We start from the raw sequence: 26,696 nt of genomic DNA on the forward strand, positions 1-26,696 counted from the left end.
CTGATTATGCTTTGTAATTAATTTCTTCAGCTATTTGGGTTTCCCTTTCACTCATTCAGTTAACCACCCCCACACCCCCCACACACACACACACACACACCGGTTTCCCCCAGCCCATTCTCTTCCTCTTACCTACCTCCCCCCAACCCCAGAAGTGGCTCTTTGTAGCCAACTGGCTTATACACAGCTGTGACCGGTGAGGAATCGAATCCTTGCCTTTGGCTACACGCTGTAATCATATGTTGTCACCCGACACCTGTAGCTTTGTCGAAGGTTGCTTTCTCGATAATGAGAGACAGCCGAGGGCTACGGTGTCCCCGCGGACAGCGAAACTGGTGCACCTACATGTTTGTCTCACAATACGCTCAACGGCCTCAGTGTGTTCAACAGGCCAGGGGGGAGGTGGGGGTGCAGCTAATCCAATTGCAAAATAACAAGCTCATACAACTCCGGTCTGCTGCTCTCTGTCCTGATTTGGGTCGGTTTTGGAGGCGAAGTGCACACCCACAGCCAGTGGCACCCCGTGGCATTCCTGTTTCTGACGGATAAAACACAGGATGTTGCTTCTCTCTTTTTTTAAAATTTAGAATACCCTATTATTTTTTTCCAATCAATGGGCAATTTAGCGTGGCCAATCCACCTACCCTGCACATCTCTGTGGGAGTGAGGCCCGGGCAGACACTGGGAGAATGTACAAACTCCACACAGACAGTGACCCGGGGCTGAGGACCTCTCAGCGGGGTAGGCAGCAGTGCTAACCACTGAGCCACCGTACCGCCCAGGATGTTGCTTCTCAATTGGAAAATGCATTCTTCTGAGTACTGGCAAAAACGGGGTCAAGTCACTATAGGCCCAGATTGATTGTCACATGTACAGTGAAAAATATTTTTCTGCAGCAAAGGGGACATAGACAGTACGTACACTGTAGACATGAAAGAACAATCAAGAAAGGACATTGACAAATAAGTAATTGGTTACAGTGCAGAACAAGAGCCAAACAAAGCAAATACATGAGCAAGAGCAGCATAGGGCGTCGATTACCATAGGCTCTCTGTCATATATCTCTCCGCCCCCCCCCCCCCCCCCACCCCATTTCTCTCAAATTGGTCCCATCGCCTTCATCAATGAAGAGGGGACCATAACTACCAGCACTTTATGCTGCTATTAAGAGGCTCATAATTCTCAAACCCACACCCGCCATAGCGCTTTACTGAAAACGTCCTTAGCTTTATTTATTTGTTACGGCATCTTCGTTTATTTTTGTCGCAATATTTTCCTCTTCGGGGTTCTGTACCCATTTTTAGACCGGGTTTCAGTTCGGGGAAAGTGGAGCCTCGAATGATTTCCTGGATTTCTTTATTTTTTTTTGTTTGATCCTGCCCTTGATGCAGACTGCCTGTCCACCTGTCCCACCAGCATTCATTTTGTCAGTGCCGAGTGTCTAATCATCTCAGTAATGTCTTGGGTGTTGGCGCGTTCCACATCGTTTCACAACAAAGCAACACTCCTGTGTTTGCTGCCAATTAGACTCCCCGTATTAAGCAAGCATGTCGGAAAAATTAACACGGTTATAAATGGACTAAAATTGGATACAAACAGCAGAACAAGGAAGTGAGGAAGTGGTTAATAGGAAATGTTTCAAAGTCCGTGTGAAGGGAATAAAAGGATTAACTCACTGTCTCTTCATATTTAATGTATTCATGGCACTAATTGGATGTGAAAAGGTTTGGATGTATTTGCATACGAAATGCAGGTTAGTTGAGGTACAGTAATTGTACCACCAATTTTGCGAATACTACAAATTGTGCAGAAGGGCGTAGCTTAATGGAATTGTGCAGAAGCCGTTTAAACGACCAAGATGATAAATAGATTAGATGTAATCTGATTTTAATGAACGCTTCCTTCCCGCATTTTTCAAAAGCCAGTCTACGAGATGTGATCATTGAGCGTTCCTCACTCGCTGGGCCAAGGATTTGAAAAACGCGGAAAAGCCTTGTAAAAATTAATTGCCTCCTAATGACACCATCTACTGTTTTCCGTGTGGCTTTTTATTCCTGCTCCGAACGAAAAGATGCCTAATCTGCAGTCAGAGTGGTGTGGCAGCGTTAGTGTGTTAGGCACAGTGTCACGAATGCTGCGATTCCTCCCACACAGTTACTGCCACCTCCCCTCCCCCTGCCCTCCCCACCAACACACTACTCCCAAGTGGAAATCTTTTATTTCAGAAGCTACAGAATGAGCTGTAATTGTAATTTTAGCAGCTTTTATGGCAAAGTGTTGCCCCTTTTGTAATGGTTACGTTGAACGTAGGCTTGATTTATTTTTTTTAAATGCATGCATCTTCAGGCTGTCTGCCTACATACGCTCAAGCCCAGTCGCAAGTCATAATAAGTATTGTCGCCTCCTGCTAGTTACTTATGGGGAGGGTTAGCAGTTCCAAGTCGAGGAAGAATTACACTCCTGGCTTTCCTGTCATCTCAGTAGGAGAGCCGATCAGAGGTTGAAATAAATTAGAATGAAAGAAGGGGAGGAATAATGAGGGTGGTTTATCGTGAGTAGTTTAGTGGTGTGCCTGCTGCAGAGACTCGCTTGCGAGTGCTCTTGTCTGTCCTGCACTGTACAATGGGACGCAGCATCTCATTGAGAGTGCACATCCCGACCAGGAAGTGAAGAGAACCCCTTTAACTCCAGTTTTACCGCACCCGGCTGCCTCGCACCACTGCCTCTGCCAGCTGCAATGAGGAGGAGATGAGTCAAATGCAATTCCGATGCCTTGGTGTGGGAAAGATGGGAAAAGGAAAACTTGCATTTATATGCCGCATCCCAAAGCGCTTGGCAGGCAACGAGATCCTTTCTTTGAAGTTACGTCACGGTTGTAATGTAGGAAACGGCAGTTTGCCCACAGGAGACAGATGCAAACAGCAATATGATAATGAACAGGTCATCCCGTTTTTGTGGTGCTGGTTAAGGGATACATGTTGGACAGGACACGAGGGATACTGCCCCCTGCTCCTCTTTGGAATAGGGCCATGGATTTTTTATGCCTCATCGGAAAGACAGCACCTTCGACAGTGCTGCACTCCCTTAACAATGACCCTCCGACAATGCTGCATTCACTCAGCACTGACCCTCTGACAGTGCTGTACTCCCTCAGTACTGACCCTCTGACAGTGCTGCACTCCCCCTCTGACAGTGCTGTACTCCCTCAGTACTGACCCTCTGACAGTGCTGCACTCCCCCTCTGACAGTGCTGTACTCCCTCAGTACTGACCCTCTGACAGTGCTGCACTCCCCCTTTGACAGTGCTGCACTCCCTCAGTACTGACCCTCCGACAATGCTGCATTCACTCAGCACTGACCCTCTGACAGTGCTGCACTCCCCCTCTGACAGTGCTGCACTCCCTCAGTACTGACCCTCCGACAATGCTGCATTCACTCAGCACTGACTCTCTGACAGTGCAGCACTCCCTCAGCACTGACTCTCTGACAGTGCTGCACTCCCTCAGCATCGACCCTCCCCTCCAGTGCTGCATTCACTCAGCACTGACCCTCTGACAGTGCTGCACTCCCTCAGCGCTGACTCTCTGACAGTGCTGCACTCCCTCAGTACTGACCCTCCGACAATGCTGCATTCACTCAGCACTGACCCTCTGACAGTGCTGCACTCCCCCTCTGACAGTGCTGCACTCCCTCGGTACTGACCCTCCGACAATGCTGCATTCACTCAGCACTGACCCTCTGACAGTGCTGCACTCCCCCTCTGACAGTGCTGCACTCCCTCAGTACTGACCCTCCGACAATACTGCATTCACTCAGCACTGACCCTCTGACAGTGCTGCACTCCCCCTCTGACAGTGCTGCACTCCCTCAGTACTGACCCTCCGACAATACTGCATTCACTCAGCACTGACCCTCTGACAGTGCTGCACTCCCCCTCTGACAGTGCTGCACTCCCTCAGTACTGACCCTCCGACAATACTGCATTCACTCAGCACTGACCCTCTGACAGTGCTGCACTCCCCCTCTGACAGTGCTGCACTCCCTCAGTACTGACCCTCCGACAATGCTGCATTCACTCAGCACTGACTCTCTGACAGTGCAGCACTCCCTTAGCACTGACTCTCTGACAGTGCTGCACTCCCTCAGCATCGACCCTCCCCTCCAGTGCTACATTCACTCAGCACTGACCCTCTGACAGTGCTGCACTCCCTCAGCGCTGACTCTCTGACAGTGCTGCACTCCCTCAGCACTGACCCTCTGACAGTGCAGCATTCTCTCAGTACTGACACTCTGACAGTGCGGCACTCCCTCAGTACTGACCCTCTGACAGTGCTGCACTCCCTCAGCGCTGACTCTCTGACAGTGCTGCACTCCCTCAGCACTGACCCTCTGACAGTGCTGCACTCCCTCAGCACAGACCCTCCGACAGTGCTGCACTCTCTCAGCACTGACCCTCTGACAGTGCTGCACTCTCTCAGCACTGACCCTCTGACAGTGCAGCACTCCCTTAACAATGACCCTCTGACAGTGCAGCACTCCCTCAGCATTGACCCTCTGACAGTACTGCACTCCCTCAGCCCTGACCCTCCGACAGTGCTGCACTCCCTCAGCATTGACCCTCCGACAGTGCAGCACTCCCTCAGCATTGACCCTCTGACAGTGCTGCACTCCCTCAGCCCTGACCCTCCGACAGTGCAGCACTCCCTCAGCCCTGACCCTCCGACACCGTGATGACCCCCTCAGCCCTGACCCTCCGACAGTGCTGCACTCCCTCAGCACTGACCCTCTGACAGTGCTGCACTCCCTCAGTACTGACCCTCCGACAGTGCTGCACTCCCTCAGCCCTGACCCTCTGACAGTGCTGCACTCCCTCAGCACTGACCCTCTGACAGTGCTGCACTCCCTCAGCACTGCACTGCAGCATCAGCGTGGGAGGATATTTAAGGCCAAATGATAAATAGCGATGTTCTTGTCAAGTTTTCGACCCAAGGATGGTATTTTAAATCTTTTTTGATAGCTAACTTCACATTATTGATTGGATAGTTGTGTAGTTCCGCAGAGCTGCACCATTCAAAGGAACAATTGCAAAATGTTCTCTCCATAACCACCCTCTGCTGAAGATGGACGGTTTGTAAGTGAACAGCCAAGACTCTAATGGGAGCAATATTAGGTTCTTCTCAATGGTTTACAGTGAATTAATGGTAATATGTTTATGAAATGTTTAAACCAGCTGTCAGCTTGTGTGTCTCGATAGCAACAACCACATCCATTTTTATTTATATAAATCTTTTGACGTCTGAAAATGTCCCAAAATGCTTCCCAGTAAAATATCCCAAGTGCTTCCCAAGAATTCTATCAGAAGAACAAAGAACAGTACAGCACAGGAACAGGCCCTTCGGCCCTCCAAGCCCGTGCCGACCATGCTGCCCGTCTAAACTAAAATCTTCTACACCTCCGGGTTAGTATCCCTCTATTCCCATCCTATTCATGTATTTGTCAACATGAAGGTGAAGGGTTTACAAAGGAGAGAGAGGTCCTCATGTTTAGCGGGCTGATCACAGCCTACTTAAGATGCTACAATCCATCTTGATGGCCTTAAACCCGGGAGCTGGGCAGGATTTCTACTTCTTTTTGGTGGTCAGTAATGTACATGAACATTAGAAATTGGACAGGACCAGTCGGGTAAGAGGTTTGAGCGTAGAGAGCCAGTACCTGGGGGTAATATCATTGCTCTTGGATCCCTGCCTCGGTATGGAGTGCGTGGAGGACTATTTGAGATGTTCATAACATAATCTTCACCACATCAGCTCAAAGCAGTATCTTAAAAAAAAATTTTAAGACCTTGTTTATCGTGCTGCTGAAATCTTTGCAGACGGCAGACAATTTAAGTGATTTGGTTAATCTACACGCCACATGGGGAGTCTCTGGAAACAAATGGGGATTCTTTCATTTTCTCTTGCTTAATGCTTAAGGGTTCACTTTAATTATCAAATATATGGCCAGGGCGATGTGGAAATGGAAAGATGCAATTATTTTCACCAGCAATTCGTCACCTCAGCTAATTCTTCAATTTAAATTGAGATAAAACCCGGGAGAATGCTAATTTATCTCGTTTTCAGTGTTACACGTTGATAGTTTGCGTTGAACTGTATTTATTCCTGCTTTTTGGAAAAAAAACATAGTTGTTGTACAACAGTGTCGGGTTTAACTGACCGAATGCCTCGCGCTGGTCCCGCCTGAAGGCGTGTTTTAAATCTGATGATAAATTGCCTTTATTCCCTGTCCTGTTGGTCCCCTCAAATCCAGGCACCAATTGCTGAGCCGACCAGCCGACGGCTTGGTCCCAGCGACAGTAAGCCTGCCTGCTGTGCGACGTCTCCGATTCTCTACCCTAAGCAACGTGGATTACGTTACTGCGATCGATTCGTTTGAAACCCTGAGAATTTACTTGCTGATCTCCTTTCCATCTCTTTCCCCTCACCCCCCCCCCCCCCCCCCCCCCCCCCCCCCCCACACAGCTGGGTGACAATCACGAGAAGACCAAAGAAAGCTCCGAGTATTTGAAGTATCTCACACAACAAGCTGTAGCTCTCCAACGAACTATGAATGAGATTTACAGGAATGGATCCAGTTCCAGCATCCTCCCACTCAAGGTATGTCAAAGGTCGGCCGGTAAAATTGGCTTAACTCGTGGGAGTTCATTGTCACTGTCTGACCTATTTCTGATTCTCTTTGCATAATAAGGAAAGTAAATACCCCCACCCATGTGATGCCATTAATTGGGGTTAGCGACGTGTCGTGTCTGACACCTTCCTGCTGATGTAGGAGTTTGTGGCCGATATTCGCTCCAGTTGCTACGTTGAGTAGGATACACACTCGGGCTTGGTGTGATTGGCCTGACTTTGGGAATGATCCTTCCATCTCCTCGTTGCAGTATTTCTAATCTTGGCAGAGGGGAGGGGAAGGGTGTTGTGAAAGACGAGATGTGGAGATGCCGGCGTTGGACTGGGGTGAGCACAGTAAGAAGTCTTACAACACCAGGTTAAAGTCCCAACAGGTTTGCTTCAAACGCGAGCTTTCGGAGCACTGCTCCTTCCTAGGGTCCTCGGGAACGTAGGTTCCTGAGGAAGGAGCTGCGCTCCGAAAGCTCGCGTTTGAAACAAACCTGTTGGAATTTAACCTGGTGTTGTAAGACTTCTTGCTGTGAAAGACGAGGAGAGGGAAGATGCAGGACGCCCGTCGGAGCCCAGTTTGCACTCCACGGAATGACTTGAGGGTGGCGAGTGGCAATTTGGTCCATTCCATCCAGAAATAACCTGTTACGCACCTGCATCACAGCACCTAAATAAACTTTCTCGTTATTGTTGAATTTTTATCTCTGCCGATCCATCCAAAAGTTCATTGTGGATCTGAAGAAATTCTTGCATCAACTCTATATTTATCTTCACCTACATTGAGCTCCCCCTTCCCTTCAAACTCCTGCCCGTCCTGAAGAACTCCAAATGGTTTACTATTTTTAAAAACGTATCAATGTATGGAGCTGAAGGTAATTAAGGGCAGCGCGGTGGCACAAGTGGATAGCGCTGTAGCTTCACAGCGCCAGGGTCCCAGGTTCAGTTCCCCACTGGATCACTGTCTGTGAGGTGTCTGCACGTTCTCCTGGTGTCTGCGTGGGTTTCCTCCGGGTGCTCCGGTTTCCTTCCTCAGCCCAAAGACGTGCAGGTTAGGTGGATTGGCCATGATAAATTGTCCTTCGTGACCAGAAAGGTTAAGAGGGGTTACGGGGATAGGGTGGAAGTGAGGGCTTAAGTGGGTCGGTGCAGACTCGATGGGCTGAATGGCCTCCTTCTGTAATTTTCTGTGCTGTAATTTTCTTTGTTCTGCATTTGTTCTATGAACAAACCCATGTTTTTCCAGCTTTCCCTCATAATTCTGTCTCCGCTGCTCACCATTGTACAGTTGCCAAACCCATTTCAGAACCATCTCTGAAAATTGATAGCCAGTGGATTTATTTCCATTTTTAAGGAACCTCGCACAAACGGAAGTCATCTTACGGTCATTTGAGGCGTGACACAATTCTCCTTTTTCTTAGTATGGTGGGCTCAATATCATCCATTTGCAGGGAATGGTTCTTGTTTAAAGCCCTTTGTGACGGTAATGCCAAAGGTGGAGTATACCCGGTTAGAGATGGTGTATCATGAGTACCTTCCTGAGTGAACTCTCGGAGGGACTAGTAAGTGGAACCAATTTTGTCTCCAAGCAGAAGGTGAGTGAAGGAAGAAGCTCAGCTTTTGGTTACTTCTGAAGCCACGGTCGGTTCTGACGGCCCAGCCTGCCATTTGGAGAATGTGGTGCTTTGTCCATGGAGACTCGGGCACAGAATAAAGAGATTGAAGATTTTTTTTGAAAGCTGACCTTGGTTTCTGACTATTCCAAATTAAAACTGTAAACCTATAATATTGCAAGACAAGAATCAGCTTCTTCATGGAATCATCGACTTTACAGTGCAGAAGGAGGCCATTCAGCCCATCGAGTCTGAACTGGCCCTTGGAAAGAGCACCCTACTTAAGCCCCCGCCTCCACCCTATCCCCGTAACCAAGGACACTCGGGGGAAATTTAGCATGGCCAATCCACCTAACCTGCACATCTTTGGACTCCCTGTTCGGTCAGAAGCAAATTCTCCCACCTATTTGACCTCAGGAGAGGGGTGGGATATCACTATTCGCCTTGAATCTGTTCTATCTTTTCCCATTCACAAGATGTGGGCTTTGCTGGCTAGGCCAGCATTTATTTCCCATCCCAGATTGTAAATGAGAAGGTGGTGATGAGCTGCTGCCTTGAACCGTTGGAGGCCAAGGGTGTCACGGTCGCACAGTGGTTAGCACTGCTGCCTTACAATGCCAAGGACCCGGGTTCAATTCCGACTTTGGGTGACTGTGGAGTTTGCTGATTCTCCCCGTGTCTGTGTGGGTTTTAGCATGTGGCCATGCTAAAATTGCCCCTTTGTGTCCGAACATGTGCAGGTTGGGTGGGGTTACAGGGATAAGGGGGGGAGAGTAAGCCTAGGTAGGGTGCTCTTTCAGAGGGTGGGTGTAGACTCGATGGGCCGAATAACCTCCTTCTGCACTGTAGGAATTCCAAGGTTCTGTTGTATGTGGTGTAGGTACACCCACTGTGCTGATAGGGAAGGAGTTACAGGATTTTTCCCCAGGGACAGTGAAGGAACAGCGATATACTTCCAAGTCAGGATGGTGAGCGGCTTGGAGGGGAACCTCCAGGTGGTGGGGTTCCCAGGTATCTGCTACTCTTGTCCTTCTAGATGGTAGTGGCCGTGGATTTCGAAGGTGCTGCCTAAGGAACCTTGGTGAGTTCCTGCAGTGCATCGTGTAGATGGTACACACGGCTGCTACTGTGTGTGTCGGTGATGGAGGGAGTGAATATTTCTGGATGGGGTGCCAGTCAAGCGGGCTGCTTTGTCCTGGATGGTATTGAGCTTCTTGTGTTGTTGGAGCTGCACTCGTCCAGGCAAGTGGAGAGTTTCCCATTACACCTGACTTGTGCCTTGTAGATGGTGGACAGGCTTTGGGGGAGGTCAGGAGGCGAGTTACTCGCTGCAGGGTTCCTAACCTCTGACCTGCTCTGGTAGCCACAGTATTAATATGGTTGATCCAGTTCAGTTTCTGCTCAATGGTAATCCCCAGGGTGTAGAAAGTTCTCACCGGATAGACACGCTCATTTTCCAGAAGATCGTCTTCTGCTCGGCTGCTATTTTGTTCTTTTTTTCACTAAAATAAAAGCAAAATACTGCAGATGTTGGGGATCCGAAATAAAAACAAAATGCTGAATAGCCTCTGCGGGTCTGGCAGCCTGTTTTTATTTGTTCCTCTTTATCCTCCTCCTTCCCCATCCTGCCTGAAGAGATTGAGGATGGTTCTAGTGGAGGTATATTCAGTATATGCCCAGGGTTTGAACTTTGCTCCTTCCCAAGCTGTTTGACTCCGTTCCAGCCAGGTTCGTACACTCTATAAAGGAGCTGTCCGGGAAGAGCCCGTCATGATAGGTTTCAGTTACAAACCCCCCTCTGGATTTTCCCGCCAGTTATCACAAAAGACCGCCTTCTGATTGTTTGTGTAAATTCCACATCCAACAGCGCAAGGTGTCCAGACCACTAGTGTCCAGCACAAAGCTTTGCAGTCGCCCAGAGAGAAGGCTCCAGAATGTTTTTTTCCCAACTCTTAACCCCCTAATAATCGTGACAGTCCATCTGGGGGGTTTCAGCTCTGCATTTAAGTGATGAGCTGGATGTCATGGACCACAAGATTAGAGCTTAACATTTGACAATAAAGGACAGGGAAACACAGCAGAGAGCAGGAGTGAATTGTGTGACATTCACTCACCTGATCTGGAGACTGCTTCAATGAATTAGCCTTTGACACATTCCCGTCCAATCTTTAGTTTCTATTTTATTATTTGTTATTTCATAAACTGGGCCTGTTTCCTGAAGCATACTTAAAGCTGGTTTCTCTCCTGCTGCTCTGAGTAATTTGACAGGCAAGTAAAACGCTGCCAAATGTGCTGTCTCTTGTATTTGTTCGATTCCAAAGCCTGAGTGACCACAGAAACGGTTAACCCAATAAGATTTTGGATGTGGATATCTGGCACGCGTGGAGGAACAAATCAAATGCAAACCACGAAGGACATGATGTTAGTTGTAGCTGGTTAATTTACCCAATTTAGATCATACTCGACCCCTCTCTGTGTAAGGGGTTTGGCTGCTGAAAGGGTGTGACAGTGGCAAAGTTTTCTCTTTTTTTTTTTTCTTCGCTCTCTCTCTATCTATATCTCTAGCTCTCTCTCTCTCTCTCTCTCTATCATCATCATAGGCCGGGGATTATCTGTCTCTCTCTGTCTCTGTCTGTCTCTCTCTCTCTCTTTGTCTGTCTGTCTCTCTCTCTGTCTCTCTCTTTGTCTGTCTGTCTCTCTCTCTCTTTGTCTGTCTGTGTGTCTCTCTCTCTTTGTCTGTCTGTGTGTCTCTCTCTCTCTCTCTGTCTGTCTCTCTCTCTCTCCGGGGATGACCTATTTGCACCTGACCACTGTAACCTTGTTCTCCAGCAGAGTGTGGTACGATGGCTGGAATCAAATAGATTGTGACCTTGCTCAGACTCTTACGCAGCCTAATTCAATTGGCAAAGTTGTGCGAGAGGAAATTGAACACTGTACAGAATGGCTGACATTTCTGTGTTTTCAACAGTTCACAGCTTCGCCCATGGCTGGTGTGCTGGAGCAGCTCAATGTTATCAATGGAATCCTCTTCATTCCCCTCAGGTAAGGAACTAACCTTTGTATATTTCCCCTCGAGCCACACATCACACTGAACGCAAACTGGAGCGTTTCCTTCCAAACTCACTTTAAAATTAGTAAAGTTACCACATCGCTACCAGTCGTCTTGTGCCAAATCGTCAGTGGGGTTCATGCTGATGGGTGCGTTGATGATTTGGCAATCATTTTGACAGCTAACAACAGATGAGGTGGTAAATGGTGTGTTGAGACTTATCAATACAATATCAAGTGCTATGCAGATTCCGCGTTTCATGTCAGCTGATTGGAAAACCTTGTCACTACTGTATTTACATTTCCTTAGTGGCCCATTTTTTTTTTAATTTTAGATTACCCAATTATTATTTTTCCAATTAAGGGGCAATTTAGCGTGGCCAGTTCACCTATCCTGCACATCTTTGGGATGTGGGGGAGAAACCCACGCAGACACTGGGAGAATGTGCAAACTCCACACGGACTGTGACCCAGAGCCGGGATTCGAACCCGGGTCCTCAGCGCCGTAGGCAGCAGTGCTAACCACTGTGCCACGTGCCTCCCTAGTGGGCCATTTTAACCTCTTGAGCTTATTCTGTCATTTTGTCAGATCGTGGTTAATCTGCGACCTTACTCCACGTACCTGGCACTATCCCCATACCTTATATTTTTGTCAAACAAAGATATTAGCAATCTCAGATTTAAAATCAACAATTGACCTTGTATCAGTGGGCAATTGCAGAAGAGGGTTCAAAACTTCTAAGGCACTTTGCTTGTAAAGGTATTGTCTAATTTTACTCCTGAACGGTCTGGCTCAACTGTTTGGAGAGAGAGAAACTATCACTTCTCCTTAATATCTTAAAACCTTTGATCAAATTACTCTTTCTGGGTAGTACAGCAACAAAGAGGGAGCTGGACATGGTCCTTAGGGCTAAAGAGATTAAGGGGTATGGAGAGAAATGAGGAGTGGGTTACTGAATTTGCATGATCAGCCATGATCATATTGAATGGTGGTACAGGCTCAAAGGTGAACAAAATTATTCCTCTTCGCAGAGAATTTTAGAACAAGGGAACATAGATTCAAGACCCGAGATTGCTAATATCTTTGTGTAACAAAAATCTACGGTATGGGGATAGTGACAGGTACGTGGTGTCAGGTTGCAGATTAGCCACGATTAGCCACAAACAAAAACGGGACCTCTGGAGATTCCTGAAAGCAGATTGAGGACTTATTTTCCTTTATCACTCACGCTTCTAGTTGCCACCTGACTTCTTCTTGGCATATCATAGAACTATAGAAAAGTCACAGCATAGTAGAAGGCCATTCAGCCCATCTTCTCCATGCCAGCCCGAGGACACCCAGGTGCCCTTTCTAATCCTACCTTCCTGCATCCGGCCCATAGCCCTGTAGCTTACAGCACTTCGGGTGCAGATCCAGGTACATTTTAGAAACGCTTAGGGTCTCTGCCTCCACCACCAACCCAGGCAGCGAATTCCAGACACCCTCTACCCTCTGCGTAAAGAGGTCTTCCTCGTGTCTCCTTTACACCTTCTGCCAGTTATCTTGAATCTATGTTGCCTTGTTCTAAAATTCTCTGTGAAGAGGAATAATTTTGTACACCTCAATCAAGTAACCCCTCAGCCTTCTTTGTTCTGAGGAAAATAACCACAACTTATCTAATCTCTCCTCGTAACTCCATCCTGGCAACATTATTGTAAACCCCCCCTTTCACTCTCTCCAGAGCAATTATATCCTTCCTGTAATGTGGTGACCAGAACTGCACACAATACTCCAGTTGTGGCCTCACCAGTGTCAGTTCCAGCATTACATCCTGTATCGTTACTTTTATGTCCTATATTCTATACCTCTGCCAATGGAGGCGAGCATTCCAAACGTCGTCTTTACAACCTTGTCTACTAAAACTGCTGTTTATAGTGACCTCTGTATTTGTACGCCAAGATCTCTCACTTCATCTAACCCTCTTAATATATTCCCATTTATTGTGTACTCCCTATAACTGACCTCCCTAAATGCATGACCTCACACTTCCCAGCGTTAAAATCCATTTGTCACTTTACCGCCCACTCCACCAACCCATCTATGAATGAAAAATGAAAATCGCTTATTGTCACGAGTAGGCTTCAATGAAGTTACTGTGAAAAGCCCCTAGTCGCCACATTCCGGCGCCTGTCCGGGGAGCCTGGTACGGGAATCGAACCGTGCTGCTGGCCTGCTTGGTCTGCTTTAAAATCCAGCGATTTAGCCCAGTGAGCTAAACCAGCCCCTAATATGGAGAGTGTCATAGAATTTACAATGCAGAAGGAGGTCATTAGGCCCATCGGGTCTGCACCGGCCCTTGGAAAGAGCTCCCTACTTAAGCCCACACCGTCACCCTAACCCCATAATCCAGTAACCCCACCTAACCTTTTTGGACATTAAGGGCAATTTAGCGTGGCCAATCCACCTAACCTGCACATCATTTTTTGACCAAACTGTTATGTGGGACCTTGTCAAACGCCTTGGTAAAATCCATGTACACAACATCCACTGCACTGTCTTCATCAACCCTTGTTGCCACATCCTCAAAGAATCAAATCAAATTTGTGAGCCAAGATTTTCCTTTAACAAATCCATGCTGACCATCCCTGACTAGTCCATGCCTTTTCTACGTGACAGTTAATTCCATCTTTCAGGATCAATTCTACTAATTTTTCCACCAATGATATAAGACTAACTGGCCTATAATTGTTTGCCATTTCCATAAATCCCTTTTTAAACAGTGGAACTACATTTACAGTTCTCCAGTACCTTCCCTGTATCAAGTAAGGATTAGAAAATTATCTTCAGAGCCTCGACTGTCTCCTCCCTGACCTCCTTCAGTAACTTCGGAAACAATCCATCTGGCCCTGGTGACTTATCAACTTTCAAGGATTTCAACCTTTCGAGTACTTTCTCTATAAATATCATGTCCAATATCTCACAGTATTCCTCCTGGGCTACTATATTTGCATCATTCCTTTCCTTTGTACATACGGAGACAAAATAGTAATTTAAACCCTTCCCACAGCCTCTGCATCTACACACAAGTTCCCTTCTTCATAGAACACAGAATTCCTGCAGTGCAGAAGGAGACCATTCAGCCTGCCTGACCCTCTGAAAGAGAACCCTACTTAGGCCCACTCCCCTGCCCTATCCCTGTAACTCTGCCTAACCTGCACATCTTTGGACTGCGATATCTCTGATGGGTCCCACTTTTTCTTTGGCTAACCTTTTACCATTTAATATATTGATGAAATCTCTTTGGGGTTTTCTTTAACCTTACTTACTAATCTTTTTTCATGCCCTCTCTTTGATTTCCTTTATTGACTTTGTCCCTCCCACTTCCTAGACTCGTCTAGGCTGCAGTGCTGAGTTGTTTGTGCCTTTTGTTTAATCTTCCTCTATATTCCTCTAGACAACTAGCGGGGTCTAGATTTGGCAGAACCACTCTTATTTTTGGAGGGAGCATGTCTTCTTTGTATATTTACGATCTCGCTTTTTAGTGCTTCCCACTGATTTATCCTCTAGTGGTGCTGGACAGTCCACCTCGGCCAAGTCCCTTCTCATTCCTGCAACATTTGCCTTCCCTCAGTTCAAACCGTTTACTCCTGCTTCATCTCTCCTTTTCCACGTTGATACTGAATCTGACTGAATTGTGATCACTATCCTGATATGGTCGCCGACTGGCCCTTCATCCAATTGTCCTTCCTCGTTCCCTGAGACTAGTTCTAGAATTGCATCTCCTCTCGTTGGGTTTCGCTGCATCTGCTCCATGATATCCCAGACCCTGGCACCAGGGAGGCAACATGCCATTCTTGATGCATGTTTACGGCCACAGAGGCGTCTGTCTGTGCCCCTAGCTATTGAACCCCCTATCACTATGACCCTGCCACCCGCCCAGGGTGCCGTGACCTTTCCCCTGAGAGGTCACAACTCCACTAAGGTTAGCTAAAAGCTGCATCTTGACACACTTTCTGCGCAGATGGTCATCAGGGACGTTGGAGGCCTCCCTCATTTCCCACATTATGCAGGAGGACCTTGAGCTATTTTCCCAGGAGGAGCATTCCGCCAAGCTCTTTCCTGACCCCTCCATGTATCACCTGTGCTGGCTGCAAACGGCTAGCAGCCCACAGCAACCTGGAAGGAGAATTCTGATCGTGCTGCCTGTCACCGGCATGGATTAGCTGATGCAGCCTAATTGCTTACATCGGGTGGGATCAGTTAACGTGATGGCTGTCAAAGCAGAATGGTGACTCTTAACTCTAAAATGCCAAATGTTGACATAGAAACATAGAAAATAGGTGCAGGACTACATAGAACATACAGTGCAGAAGGAGGCCATTCGGCCCATCGAGTCTGAACCTACCCACTTAAGCCCTCACTTCCACCCCATCCCCGTAATCCAATAGCCCCTCCTAAGTGCTTTTTTTGGTCACCTAAGGGCAATTTATCATGGCCAATCCACCTAACCCGCACATCTTTGGACTGTGGGAGGAAACCAGAGCACCCGGAGGAAGCCCACGCAGACACGGGAAGAACATACAGACTCCGCACAGACAGTGATCCAGCAGGGAATCGAACCTGGGACCCTGGCGCTGTGAAACCACAGTGCTATCCACTTGTGCTACCGTGCTGCCCCATTCGGGCATTCTGCCCTTCGAGCCTGTACCACCATTCAATATGATTATGGCTGATCATGCAAATTCAGTAACCCACTCCTGCTTTCTCTCCATACCCCTTAATCTCTTTAGTCCTAAGGGCCGTGTCCAGCTCCCTCTTGAAAATATCCAACAAACTGGCCCCAACAGCGTCCTGTGGTGGAGAATTCCACAAGTTCACAACTCTGAGAGAAGAAGTTCTCCCTCATCTCAGTCCTGAATGGTTTCCCCCTTATTCTTAGGCTGTGTCCCCTAGTTCTGGACGCCCCCAACATCAGGACCATTCTTCCCACATCTAGCCTGTCCAGTCCCATCAGGATTTTATACGTTTCTATGTTTCAGGTCTTCTAAACTCTAGTGAGTACAAGCCCAGTCAATCCAGTCTTTCTTCATATGTCAAAGAACAATGAACAAAGAACAATACAGCTCAGGAACAGGCCCTTCGGCCCTCCAAGCCTGTACCGGTCATGAAACCAACCTTGGCCAAAACCCTCAGCACTTCCTAGTGCCGTATCCCTCTATACCCATCCTATCCATGTATTTTTCAAGATGCCTTTTGAACACGGTTAATGTATCTGCTTCCACAACCACCCCTGGCAACGCGTTCCAGCCACTCACCACCCTCTGTAGAAGAAAAAAACCTGCCTCACACATCTCCTCTGAACTTTGCCCCACGAACCTTAAACCTATGCCGTCTGGTGACTGACCCCCCCCCCCCCCCCCCCTCCACCACCCTGGGAAAGAGTGTCAGTTCTCCTATCCCGGGAATTAGTCAAGTGATTTATCACTGGACACCCTCAAAAGCAAGAATGTCCTTCCTCAAACTAGGAGACCATAACTGCTCACCATACTCAAGGTGTGGCCTCACCAAGGTCCTGTATAACTGCAGCAAGACATCCCTACTCCTCTCGCTCTGAAGGCCAACATGCCATTAGCTTTCCTCACCAATGCGTCCACTATTTCTAGGGCCACTTCCTTAGGTACTCTGGGATGCAGAGCATCAGGCCCTGGGAACCTATGGGGTTTTAATCCTATCAATTTCCCCAATACAATTTCCTGACTAATAAGGATTTCTCTCCCCATGCTAGACCCTCTGTCCCCTAGTATGTCCGGAAGGTTACTTGTGTCCTTACTGAAGACCGATCCAAAGTATTTGTTCAACTGGTCTGCCATCTCTTTGTTGCCCATTATGAATTCTCCTGATTCTAACTGTCAGGGACCCACATTTGTCTTCATCAGTCTTTTCCCACATCTATAGAAGCTTTTGCAGTCAGTTTTTGTGTTTTCAGCAAGCTTGCTCTCCTATTCTATTTTCCCCTTCCGAATTCTACCCTTTGTGCTCTGCTGAAATTTAAATTTCTCCCAGTCCACGGGCTTGCTGCTTTTCCTGGCCAACCTATATGCCTCCTCTTTGACCTTAACTGATTTCCCTTGTTCGCCATGTACAAATTCTCCTATTTTCCCAACAATTGTATGCCCAATGCTACTATTGAAAGGAATGAAAGCATTACAACAGTGCAGAAGGAAGGCTAGAGTTTGGGATTGGCTCCAAACTGGTTCGAGACGGTTTAGGCATTGCTGATGGGCGCAAGTTTAAATTCTTGTGTTCCCCCCCTCTGGCTCCCACACATCGCGGATGATAAGAACATGAGAACTAGGAGCAGGCGTAGGCCATCTGGTCCCTCGATCCAATAAGATTTTTAAAAAATAACAAATTTAGAGCACCAAATTTATTTATTTTTTCAATTAACGGGCAATTTAGCGTGGCCCGTCCACCTACCCTGCACATATTTGGGCTGTGGGGGGAGACCTATTCAATAAGACCATGGCTGATCATTCTGTGGACTCTGCTTCACTTACCCGCCCGCTCACCATAACCCTTCATTCCTTTACCATTCAAAAATCTATCTATCTTTACCTTAAGAACATTCACCGAGATAGCCTCAATGGCTTCGCTGGGCAGGGAATCCCTCAGATTCACAACCCTTTGGGTAAAGAAGTTCCTCCTCATCTCAGTCCTAAATCTGCCCCTCCTTATTTTGAGGCTATCCGCCCCTGCGTCTTGCAGGTGTTTATCGCTTCTTAAAAAAATATATATATATCTTTTTAACAGCCAAAAGGACCTGGAAAATCTGAAAGCGGAGGTTCAGCGTCGGCAGCAGCTGCAGGAAACGGTGAAGCGTGTGGAGCAGGGAGAGACCACAGAGGAAAAGGTGACTGCACCGCATCACAGGGAGAAGAGCCAAACTACCATCGAGTCGTCCACAGAACAGGCCTCGGCGTGAAAGGCCTGTTTTTTTTTTCCACAAACCTTCCAGGAACTGATGCCTGCTTCAACCTCAGCAGGTTTTGCAGGCTGTAGGAGACTTGTTGCAATAAACTTTATCTCTGGCGCGCACACAAGAAATGCACTGGTACACGGAAATGTGTAGCATTTAACGATTCTTTTTTCTTCAAAAAAGGAAAATCCTGCCATTAGCAGATCTGAATAATATCGAAGCCTTAGCAGTGGCATTGACTGCACAGCGTTTTTTAAAAATATATATATATAAAAAAAAACTCGGTGTTTAAAAATAGTTACTTGTAAAGTTATTACAACTCAACTTGTACAGTCAATGAAACAATCAGTTGTTTGTAAAGTACATGTGTGATAGTGGAAAAGAAACTGTACAGATGACAAATTCCAAATGAATGAATCTTGAAATACTTAAAATACTCAGGTCAGTATATGTTGTGTAAGGGCACCAACCAGAGAGAAAAAAAACATTGAAGACTTTGTTATTCGGAACCAATTTTTGTTTTCTCTTCCGAAGCTAACCCTGATAATAGCTACGTGCCCTAATGAACACGCAGTAGACTTGGCGAATAAGTCGGTCACTGTTCAAGCGGTGAAACCTGTACGCACTTGCGAAAACGTGCAGTCACAGGCCCTTGCTTGAGTTTTCGTGTTGATTTCCAGTTCGTTCCCATCTTAAAAGCTGACGACCTTTACACCCCGAAAATGGTCAAATTATTTGGAATTTGTGTATTTGCCACTGATGATTGGATCATTTTCTCTCCCAAGAAAACCCTCTTCTCAGTTCTGGGAAGGCTCCATTTCAGAATTATAATTGGGAAGTGTCTTTATAGCAACACGAGGGGAGGAAATGCGTACTTTGATTTTTTTTTTGTGTATCGTGCTGTGACACGTTTCAGAACTGTAAGTCTGAAGGATGGTGGGATTTTTAGTGCATTTAGAGCATGTGATTAAGCCACTTGATTCAAAAGTGCTGACGTCGCATAGTGTACTCACAGGGAAACCTTTTTTGTTCCGGTGAATTACTGTGACCAAGAGAGATGAGGAAAGCCATTTTTTAAAAATAATAACCCTATAAGTTGTGTATGTACATTGTGGTACTTACGAGATGAAAAAGATACATTTATGAAAAGTAATGAGTGCTTATATAGTATATTCTCAAATCCTATAATCGTATTTCATGTGACGTGATAATGGAATCATTACACAGTAAATTCCTCCCGTTAAGGATGTGTAATAAATGTTGGAGTAAGTTGATTTTCTTTTTACTTGGGTATCCACAGTGATTGTCCATAAATTGCTTCCTGAGCTACAGTGTGGGTGTATCTGATTAATGCAAAAATCATCCTAATTGCTGCACTGGTCCCCTCTGGATGTTAACATTGCGCTCGCTCACAACGTTGAAATCTTTCTCTCCCACCGATGTTGCCCAGAAGCTGAGGTGGTTCTGTGAGTTTGTGGCAATTGTGTTGTAGGGAGCGACGGAAGGCGAGGACAGTGTCTTCATTGCAAAGCGACTTGTTCTTAAATTATTTGAATTTACTACCAAGTGTTCAATAAAAGATGAACAAGAACATTTGTTTTTGTACCTCCCAAGTTTTTGTTTTCCACGTTTACTTTGATTCCAATAAAAGTGGGGAAAAATAAGAATTCAACATTTGTTACTAATGCTGATGAATTTTTAAAAGCTATTTTTCAAATCATATTGTGGTATTCATTTTGTTTACAATGGCATAAAACGTGGCCGAAATTTTAATGCTTCTTGATTCCTTTTTCAAATTTTGGATTCATTCTAATTCACATTAGGCAACCAAATATATATGCTAATATGAATAAATCTGAAACATTGACCTCCTCTAACTGATCTCTATGCTCCTTTCTTTAATTTGTCGGCTAGCGGTGGTTTTTCAATCTCTTTCTTGAAACAATTCAATGACTCAGATTCCACCGCACTATGGGGCAGCAAGTTCCACAAATTCACCACCTTCTGCGAGAAGTAGTTCCTCCTCATCTCGGTTCTCAATTTATTCTGTATCCATGACCTCTCGTTCTAGATTTCCCCACAAGGGAAATCTTTACTTTATCAATCCCATTTATTACTTTTATACACCTCGATCAGATCCCCTCTCATCCTTCTAAACTCCAGCGAGTATAAACCCCAACTTTTTAATCTCTCCTCATACGTCAACCTTTTCATCCCTGGAATCAATCTGGTGAACCTCCTCTGAACTGCCTCCAATGCCACCACATCCTCCCTCAAATAAGGAGACCAAAACTGGATACAATACTCCAGATGTGGTCTCACCAAAACCCTATACATTGCAACAACACTTCTCTACTTTTATAGTAAGAAGTCTTACAACACCAGGTTAAAGTCCAACAGGTTTGATTCAAACACGAGCTTTCGGAGCGCAGCTCCTTCCTCGGGTGAATCGGCTGCGCTCCGAAAGCTCGTGTTTGAATCAAACCTGTTGGACTTTAACCTGGTGTTGCAAGACTTCTTACTGTGCTCACCCCAGTCCAACGCCGGCATCTCCACATCATGGCTACTTTTATACTCCAGTCCTTTTGCAATAAACGCTAACATTCCATTTGCCTCTTTTTAATTACATGCTCCCCATGTCTGTGGGTTTCCTCCGGGTACTCCGGACTCCCACAGCCCAAAGACGTGCAGGTTAGGTGGCTTGGCTATGATCAATTTCCCCTTAGTGTCCAAAAAAAGGTTCCACGCATAGGATGGGGGCCTGACCCTCGGTGGGGGGTGCCCTTTCAGAGGGTTGGTGTAGACTGGATGGGCCGACTTGCCTCCTTCTATGCTGTAGGGATTCTATGATTCATTCCATTAATGTGTCCCTGACAGCTCTCTCTCTCTCTCTCTCTCTCTCCCCGCCGCCCCCCCCCCCCCCCCCGCACCCTCTCCCCCCACTTACCATCACCGCAGTCACATAGCCTGTTGAGAGACTGGTTCACAATTAGGTAACTTGGTTGCTTAACTGAGACACTCTGGCACGATATGAACTCATCCACAACAAGGAACCATGCCTTTAAAAATGATGGAGGGGCCATTGGAGGTGGCTTTCCATTCCTTTGTGCCGTACATCACCCCACAGCCTCCAGAGTGGATGGCTGATCGGTACCTGGGTCTCAAATCGCCCCTAGTATCTATCTGGCCATTCCCTTTCTATCCTTCCACCGCCGCTACTATTTCCCAACCTTTTTCTCCAGGAACATGCTTTGCATTATCCTGGCTGTGACTACAGAATATCAGGCCAGGCACCAACACTAGTCCATTTGCCTCACTTGCATTGATATATTTTTGAATATTTTTAAAAAATCATAAATTGAGAGTACCCAATTCATTTTTTCCAATTAAGGAGCAATTCTGCATGGCCAATCCACCTACCCTGCACATCTTTAGGTTGTGGGGGTGAAACCCACGCAGACACGCGGAGAGCGTGCAAACTCCACACGGACAGTGACCCAGAGCCGGGATCGAACCTGGGACCTCGGTGCCGTGAGGCAGCAGGGCTAACCCACTGCGCCACCATGCTGTCCTTATTTTTGAATATTAAAATAATTACAGCAAGCTGAATATTCTTTGGGAATTTACTTGTTCCTCCTGTTGTAGCTAATCTGGCTGCAGTGCTGTCGATACGAGAACAGTTTTACAATCCTCTCCCGCACCTAGACCATTGCATGTTCCAACCTGCTTATGTATGTGGTTGAGGGGCAGAGATGGTTGTATTTTGTGCTCCGAGATGAGATGAGACAATACGAGCACTAACCATTCATCTGTCCAAATTCTAACTTTTAAGGCCTGAGCCTCACCATTAGAATATCCAACCAGTTCTTTATTTTTTTATGTTGGCAGGGTCAGCATTTGTTGCCCATGCCTAATTGCCCTTAAAACTGAGCAGCTTGCTAGGCCAATTCAAAGGACAGTTAAGATTTCCTTCCCTACGGGACATTAGTGAACCAGATGAAGGTTTTTGTGATCATCAACAATGACTTCATGGGTGTGGCACAGTGGTTAGCACTGCTGCCTACGGCACTGAGGACCTGGGTTTGAATCCCGGCCCTGGGTCACTGTCCGTGTGGAGTTTGCACATTCTCCCCGTGTTTGCATGGGTTGCACCCCCACAACCCAAAGATGTGCAGGGTAGGTGAATTGGCCACGCTAAATTGCCCCTTAATTGGAAAAAAATGAATTGGGTAATCTAAATTTATATATAACAAAAAAAAACTACTGGTTCTTTCAACCATTAAAAAGTAACTAAGCCCATCCTATTGCGACAGTTTGAATTGCATTTTGGAGATACCAGGATTTCATCACAGCAAAGACAGAGAGCCTGAAATAGCAAATCCTCTCGATAATTAAAAAGTAAATTCCCCATTATTCCCTCCATTCCTAGAATATAGGTCCTCAAATGTGAAAACATTGGTTATGTGCAAATCAAGCTTGCCTGTAGCTATGTTATTGTCGAGTGCACCAAGATTCAGCTTGATCCTGGCACCCACGAGAGGCTGAAAGGCTGTTTCCCCGGCATGAGAGCTTCGAACCTGGTGTCGTCATTTCGGGGGAAGAGGGTCGGCTGGACTGAGATCAGAAATTTCTTCAGAGGGTTCTGAATCTTTGGAATTCTCCAATAGAGAGGACAGGGAATACTCAGTTACCGAGGGAGCGATTTAGTGGCCTCGCCTTGCCCGACTTGGTGTCGGGAACAGGCCATTGAATCTCGTGAAAGGCCTCTTGCGAGATCTGCGACGCTCGAAACACCTCGTGAGATTTACCTCGCTGGACGCCCTCACTGTGCGTAATCCAGATCTGCAATTTGAAATTAGCCTAACTGTTTGCGGAATTTTACCGGTGCAGGGGACCTAACCTTAGCACCTGGGATACCTCGCCAGGACACCATTTAGTACTGCTTTCCACAAACGTGCACCAGTCGTAATGGCACCTGGGGTGGGGTCTCCCAGGCCATTAGAGATCTCAGGGTGATCGGGGACAGCACAGTGTGGCCCTCTGGCATCTGGGCACCTTGCAACGCCGGCCTGGCACCTGGGTAGTGCCACCTGGGCACCCTGATGCTGGCATAGGCACTGACAGTGCCACGTTGACACGGTCAGGGAATGGGCTCGGACGGACCTTACCAAGTGGAGAGGGAGGTCGGGGGACCCAGATATAATGGTGCCCTGATTGCAAGGCACTGTTCCTGCTGGGTTTACAGTGCAGCCCACATGCTGAGCACTCCATTTACCACCTTCAACATTCACTCCCTCCACCACCAACATGCAGTGGCAGTGGTGTGAACCACCTGCAACGTGCACTGCAGGAACTCACCGAGACTCCTTGAGCAGCACCTTCCAAACCCTACAGCAGCAAATGGAAACCCCACCACCTGGAGATTCCCCTCCAAGTCACTCACCACCCTGACGTGGAAACATATCGCCGTTCCTTCACTGTCGCTGGGTCAAAATCCTGGAACTCCCTCCCTAACAGCACCGTGGGCGCACCTACACCTCAGGGACTGCAGCGGTTCAAGAAGGCAGCTTCTCATGGGCAATTAATAGATTCATTGCTCGAAAATGGAGCTGAATGTGAGAAAAGTAACTTTTCCCACTCTAATGTTAATGAAGTTAGCAATCTTACTTCCTTAACAATCATGCACATTTACACTGCAACCCTTACCTTCGATTAGTAAAAGTGCTACTTTAGTCAGAATGTTGCAAGTTCAAGTCCTACTCTAGCGATTTAAGCATATAACCTAGCCTGTACTCCAGTGCGGCTCTGAAGGGGGACTCTAATGTTGGAGATGGTGCCAATCATTGCAGATTTCATCTGTGATGATCCCATTTGTCTTCTCAGCTACCTATAGCAGCGCGGTAGCATTGTGGATAGCACAATCGCTTCACAGCTCCAGGGTCCCAGGTTCGATTCCGGCTTGGGTCACTGTCTGTGCGGAGTCTGCACATCCTCCCAGTGTGCGCGGGGGTTTCCTCCGGGTGCTCCGGTTTCCTCCCACAGTCCAAAGATGTGCAGGTTAGGTGGATTGGCCAGGCTAAATTGCCCTTAGTGTCCAAAATTGCCCTTAGTGTTGGGTGGGGTTATGGGGATAGGGTGGAGGTGTTGACCTTGGTTAGGGTGCTCTTTCCAAGAGCCGGTGCAGACTCGATGGGCTGAATGGCCTCCTGCACTGTAAATTCTATGATCTATAACACAATGAGAGAATATTGAAGAGGTTCTCCTGGTGTCCCGACCAATATCTTCCAAGCAAAATTATTTTTTAAAAGCACAGCTGATGTTGTCATTCATGATCTCAGTGATGTTTGTGGAACGTTACCGTTTGCAAATTGGTTGCCATGTTTCCTTATCTTACAACAGAGACAGGGAAGTCAGATTTCCCAGACAAGGGAGATGTGTTTGCCTGTGTGCAAGGAGTTAAATCTCAATGTCATCGGGGTTTTATGGTGTGGGACTATGGTGACTTCTTGGGTCTGTCAGGAAACCAGTTAGGGTATTTAAAAAGGCAACTACATACTGTTTCAACAATTACACGGCATTTCACAGCCAGGGCACTTGTTTCCGAAGCTATCAGTGACTCGCCAGTATCATTGAGGTAAGTGTGCTGCCAGTGGAGCTTAAATGAAACTGGCAGGCTGGGAAGGCTTTGATCAATTATACCACAGAACTCCAGCCATGGTCAAGTAAGAGGCTGCACTCAGATCGTGCTTCACTGCTGGACAGGCTACTGCCAACTTCTTGGAAAGCACTACCCGTCTCGCATTTAACGCACCTTCAGCCGTATTTCCCTGCTGCCAGTCTTCAACAATGTCAACCGCTCCAACAGCCTTCTCCTGAGACCCATACCCCTCCAGGGGCTGGTAGAGACTGAGATCCAGCTGGAAGAAGATGCCACCTCCCCCCAGCCACCCACCCACCCACCTCAACACATGGTCCAATCAGTTCCCTCGTCATATCTAAGCACCAATGCCCCAGGAGGCCACTGCTGATGTCTGCAGCCTCCTGGGGAAAGGTTGCCTTCCCAGTGGGACAAGCGAGCACGTATGGCCATTGGCCAATAAGGGGCCTATCACTGGAAGGCCACCCTGGGTGCCTGCTTCTTGCCAAGCTGTGTGGTATGGAGGTGAGGGTGTTCGGAATCACATATGGAGGGGGGGGGGGGCAGGGAGCACATTCCGGATAGTAACAGTGAAGGATGGGCGTGAGAAGAAAATAGGTTGAGTGTGAGTGTTGATTGCTGAGGTGGTGAGATGCCTGGAGAGAGGAATTGGTGGATCTGCAAAGCAGGTTATCCAGAGGAGTGCTGTGTGACAGTATACCTGGAGAGTGCATCTGAAGATATTGTACCACTCACCTGCCATGTCCTGCTGAGGTCCTTGATCCTCCAGGTTGACAGGACTACAGGTCTGCTGTTGACTTCCTTGGCCACTTTCAGCCTTACCAGCTTTGTGGAAAGGTTAGTCCTCTTTGTCCTGTCCTTGGGGCAAGCTCACCTCACTGCAGCCCCTCAGATACCTCAGCAGGCCACCCAGGTAACTGAGAGAGAGCCAGGAAACAGCTTTTCCAAGTCTCCTCTCCATTTCTGTGGTTGCTGAAGCCTCAAAAGGCCATGAGTTAGTGAGCCCTTGTGATCCATGTCATTGTCCCCTTCATTAGAAACCCTCCCGTGACAAAATGGGCCCATCAACCCCACCCGTCTGCCCTGATTGGTCAGGAAACCTGGAGGTGGGATACTAATCCGGCCTTCTGGGATAGAATCAGAATTTTCAGTGCAGAAGGAGGCCATTCGGCCCATCAAGTCTGCACTGGCGCTTACAAAGAGCACCCTACTGTATATACCCTATCCCCGTATCCCAATAACCCCCACTTAACATGTTTTGGGCACTAAGGGCAATTTAGCATGGCCAATCCACCTAACCCGCACATCTTCGGCCTGTGGGAGGAAACCCGAGCACCTGGAGGAAACTCGCACAAGGAGAACGTGCAGACTCCGCACAGACAGTGACCCAAGCCGGGAATCGAACCTGGGACCCTGGAGCTGTGAAGCATGAGTGAAGGGCCTCGATGAAGCCTGCCAATTAGTCAAACCCATTTCTGACCAGCAGCAGCCGCCGGAATGGAGCAACTAGGGGCTTTTCACAGTAACTTCATTTCAGTGTTATTGTATGCCACTTGTGACAATAAAGATTTTTATTATTCTTATTACGTGATTCTGGCATTCCGAGAACTAAGTCTGGAAAATTCTGCCCTGAATTATATATGAGCTGTAAAACATTCTGCGAGTACCTGTGGTCATGAAAGGTGAGCTCTTCCTGACCAACCAATCGATTGAAATGAGTCTGATTGAATCTCATTGCTTAAGCACTCAA

At 47.2% G+C, this 26,696-nt stretch overlaps 1 protein-coding gene across 5 annotated transcripts in view; it reads left to right on the forward strand.

Annotated features, from left to right (window-relative positions):
• cluha (clustered mitochondria (cluA/CLU1) homolog a) overlaps nt 1-20,162 on the forward strand; it is a 115,531-nt gene extending 95,369 nt beyond the window's left edge. For all 5 annotated transcript variants that reach the window (XM_038814465.1, XM_038814466.1, XM_038814467.1 and 2 more), the window contains exons 24-26: nt 6,519-6,653; nt 11,253-11,326; nt 18,123-20,162. In XM_038814465.1, the coding sequence (XP_038670393.1) occupies nt 6,519-6,653; nt 11,253-11,326; nt 18,123-18,294 (381 nt within the window). In that variant the 3' untranslated portion in view covers nt 18,295-20,162. The remainder of the gene's footprint in view (nt 1-6,518; nt 6,654-11,252; nt 11,327-18,122) is intronic.
• Nucleotides 20,163-26,696: the final 6,534 nt, after the last annotated feature.

This window comes from Scyliorhinus canicula, chromosome 12 (assembly GCF_902713615.1).
Source record: "Scyliorhinus canicula chromosome 12, sScyCan1.1, whole genome shotgun sequence".
Taxonomy (NCBI): Eukaryota; Metazoa; Chordata; class Chondrichthyes; order Carcharhiniformes; family Scyliorhinidae; genus Scyliorhinus; species Scyliorhinus canicula.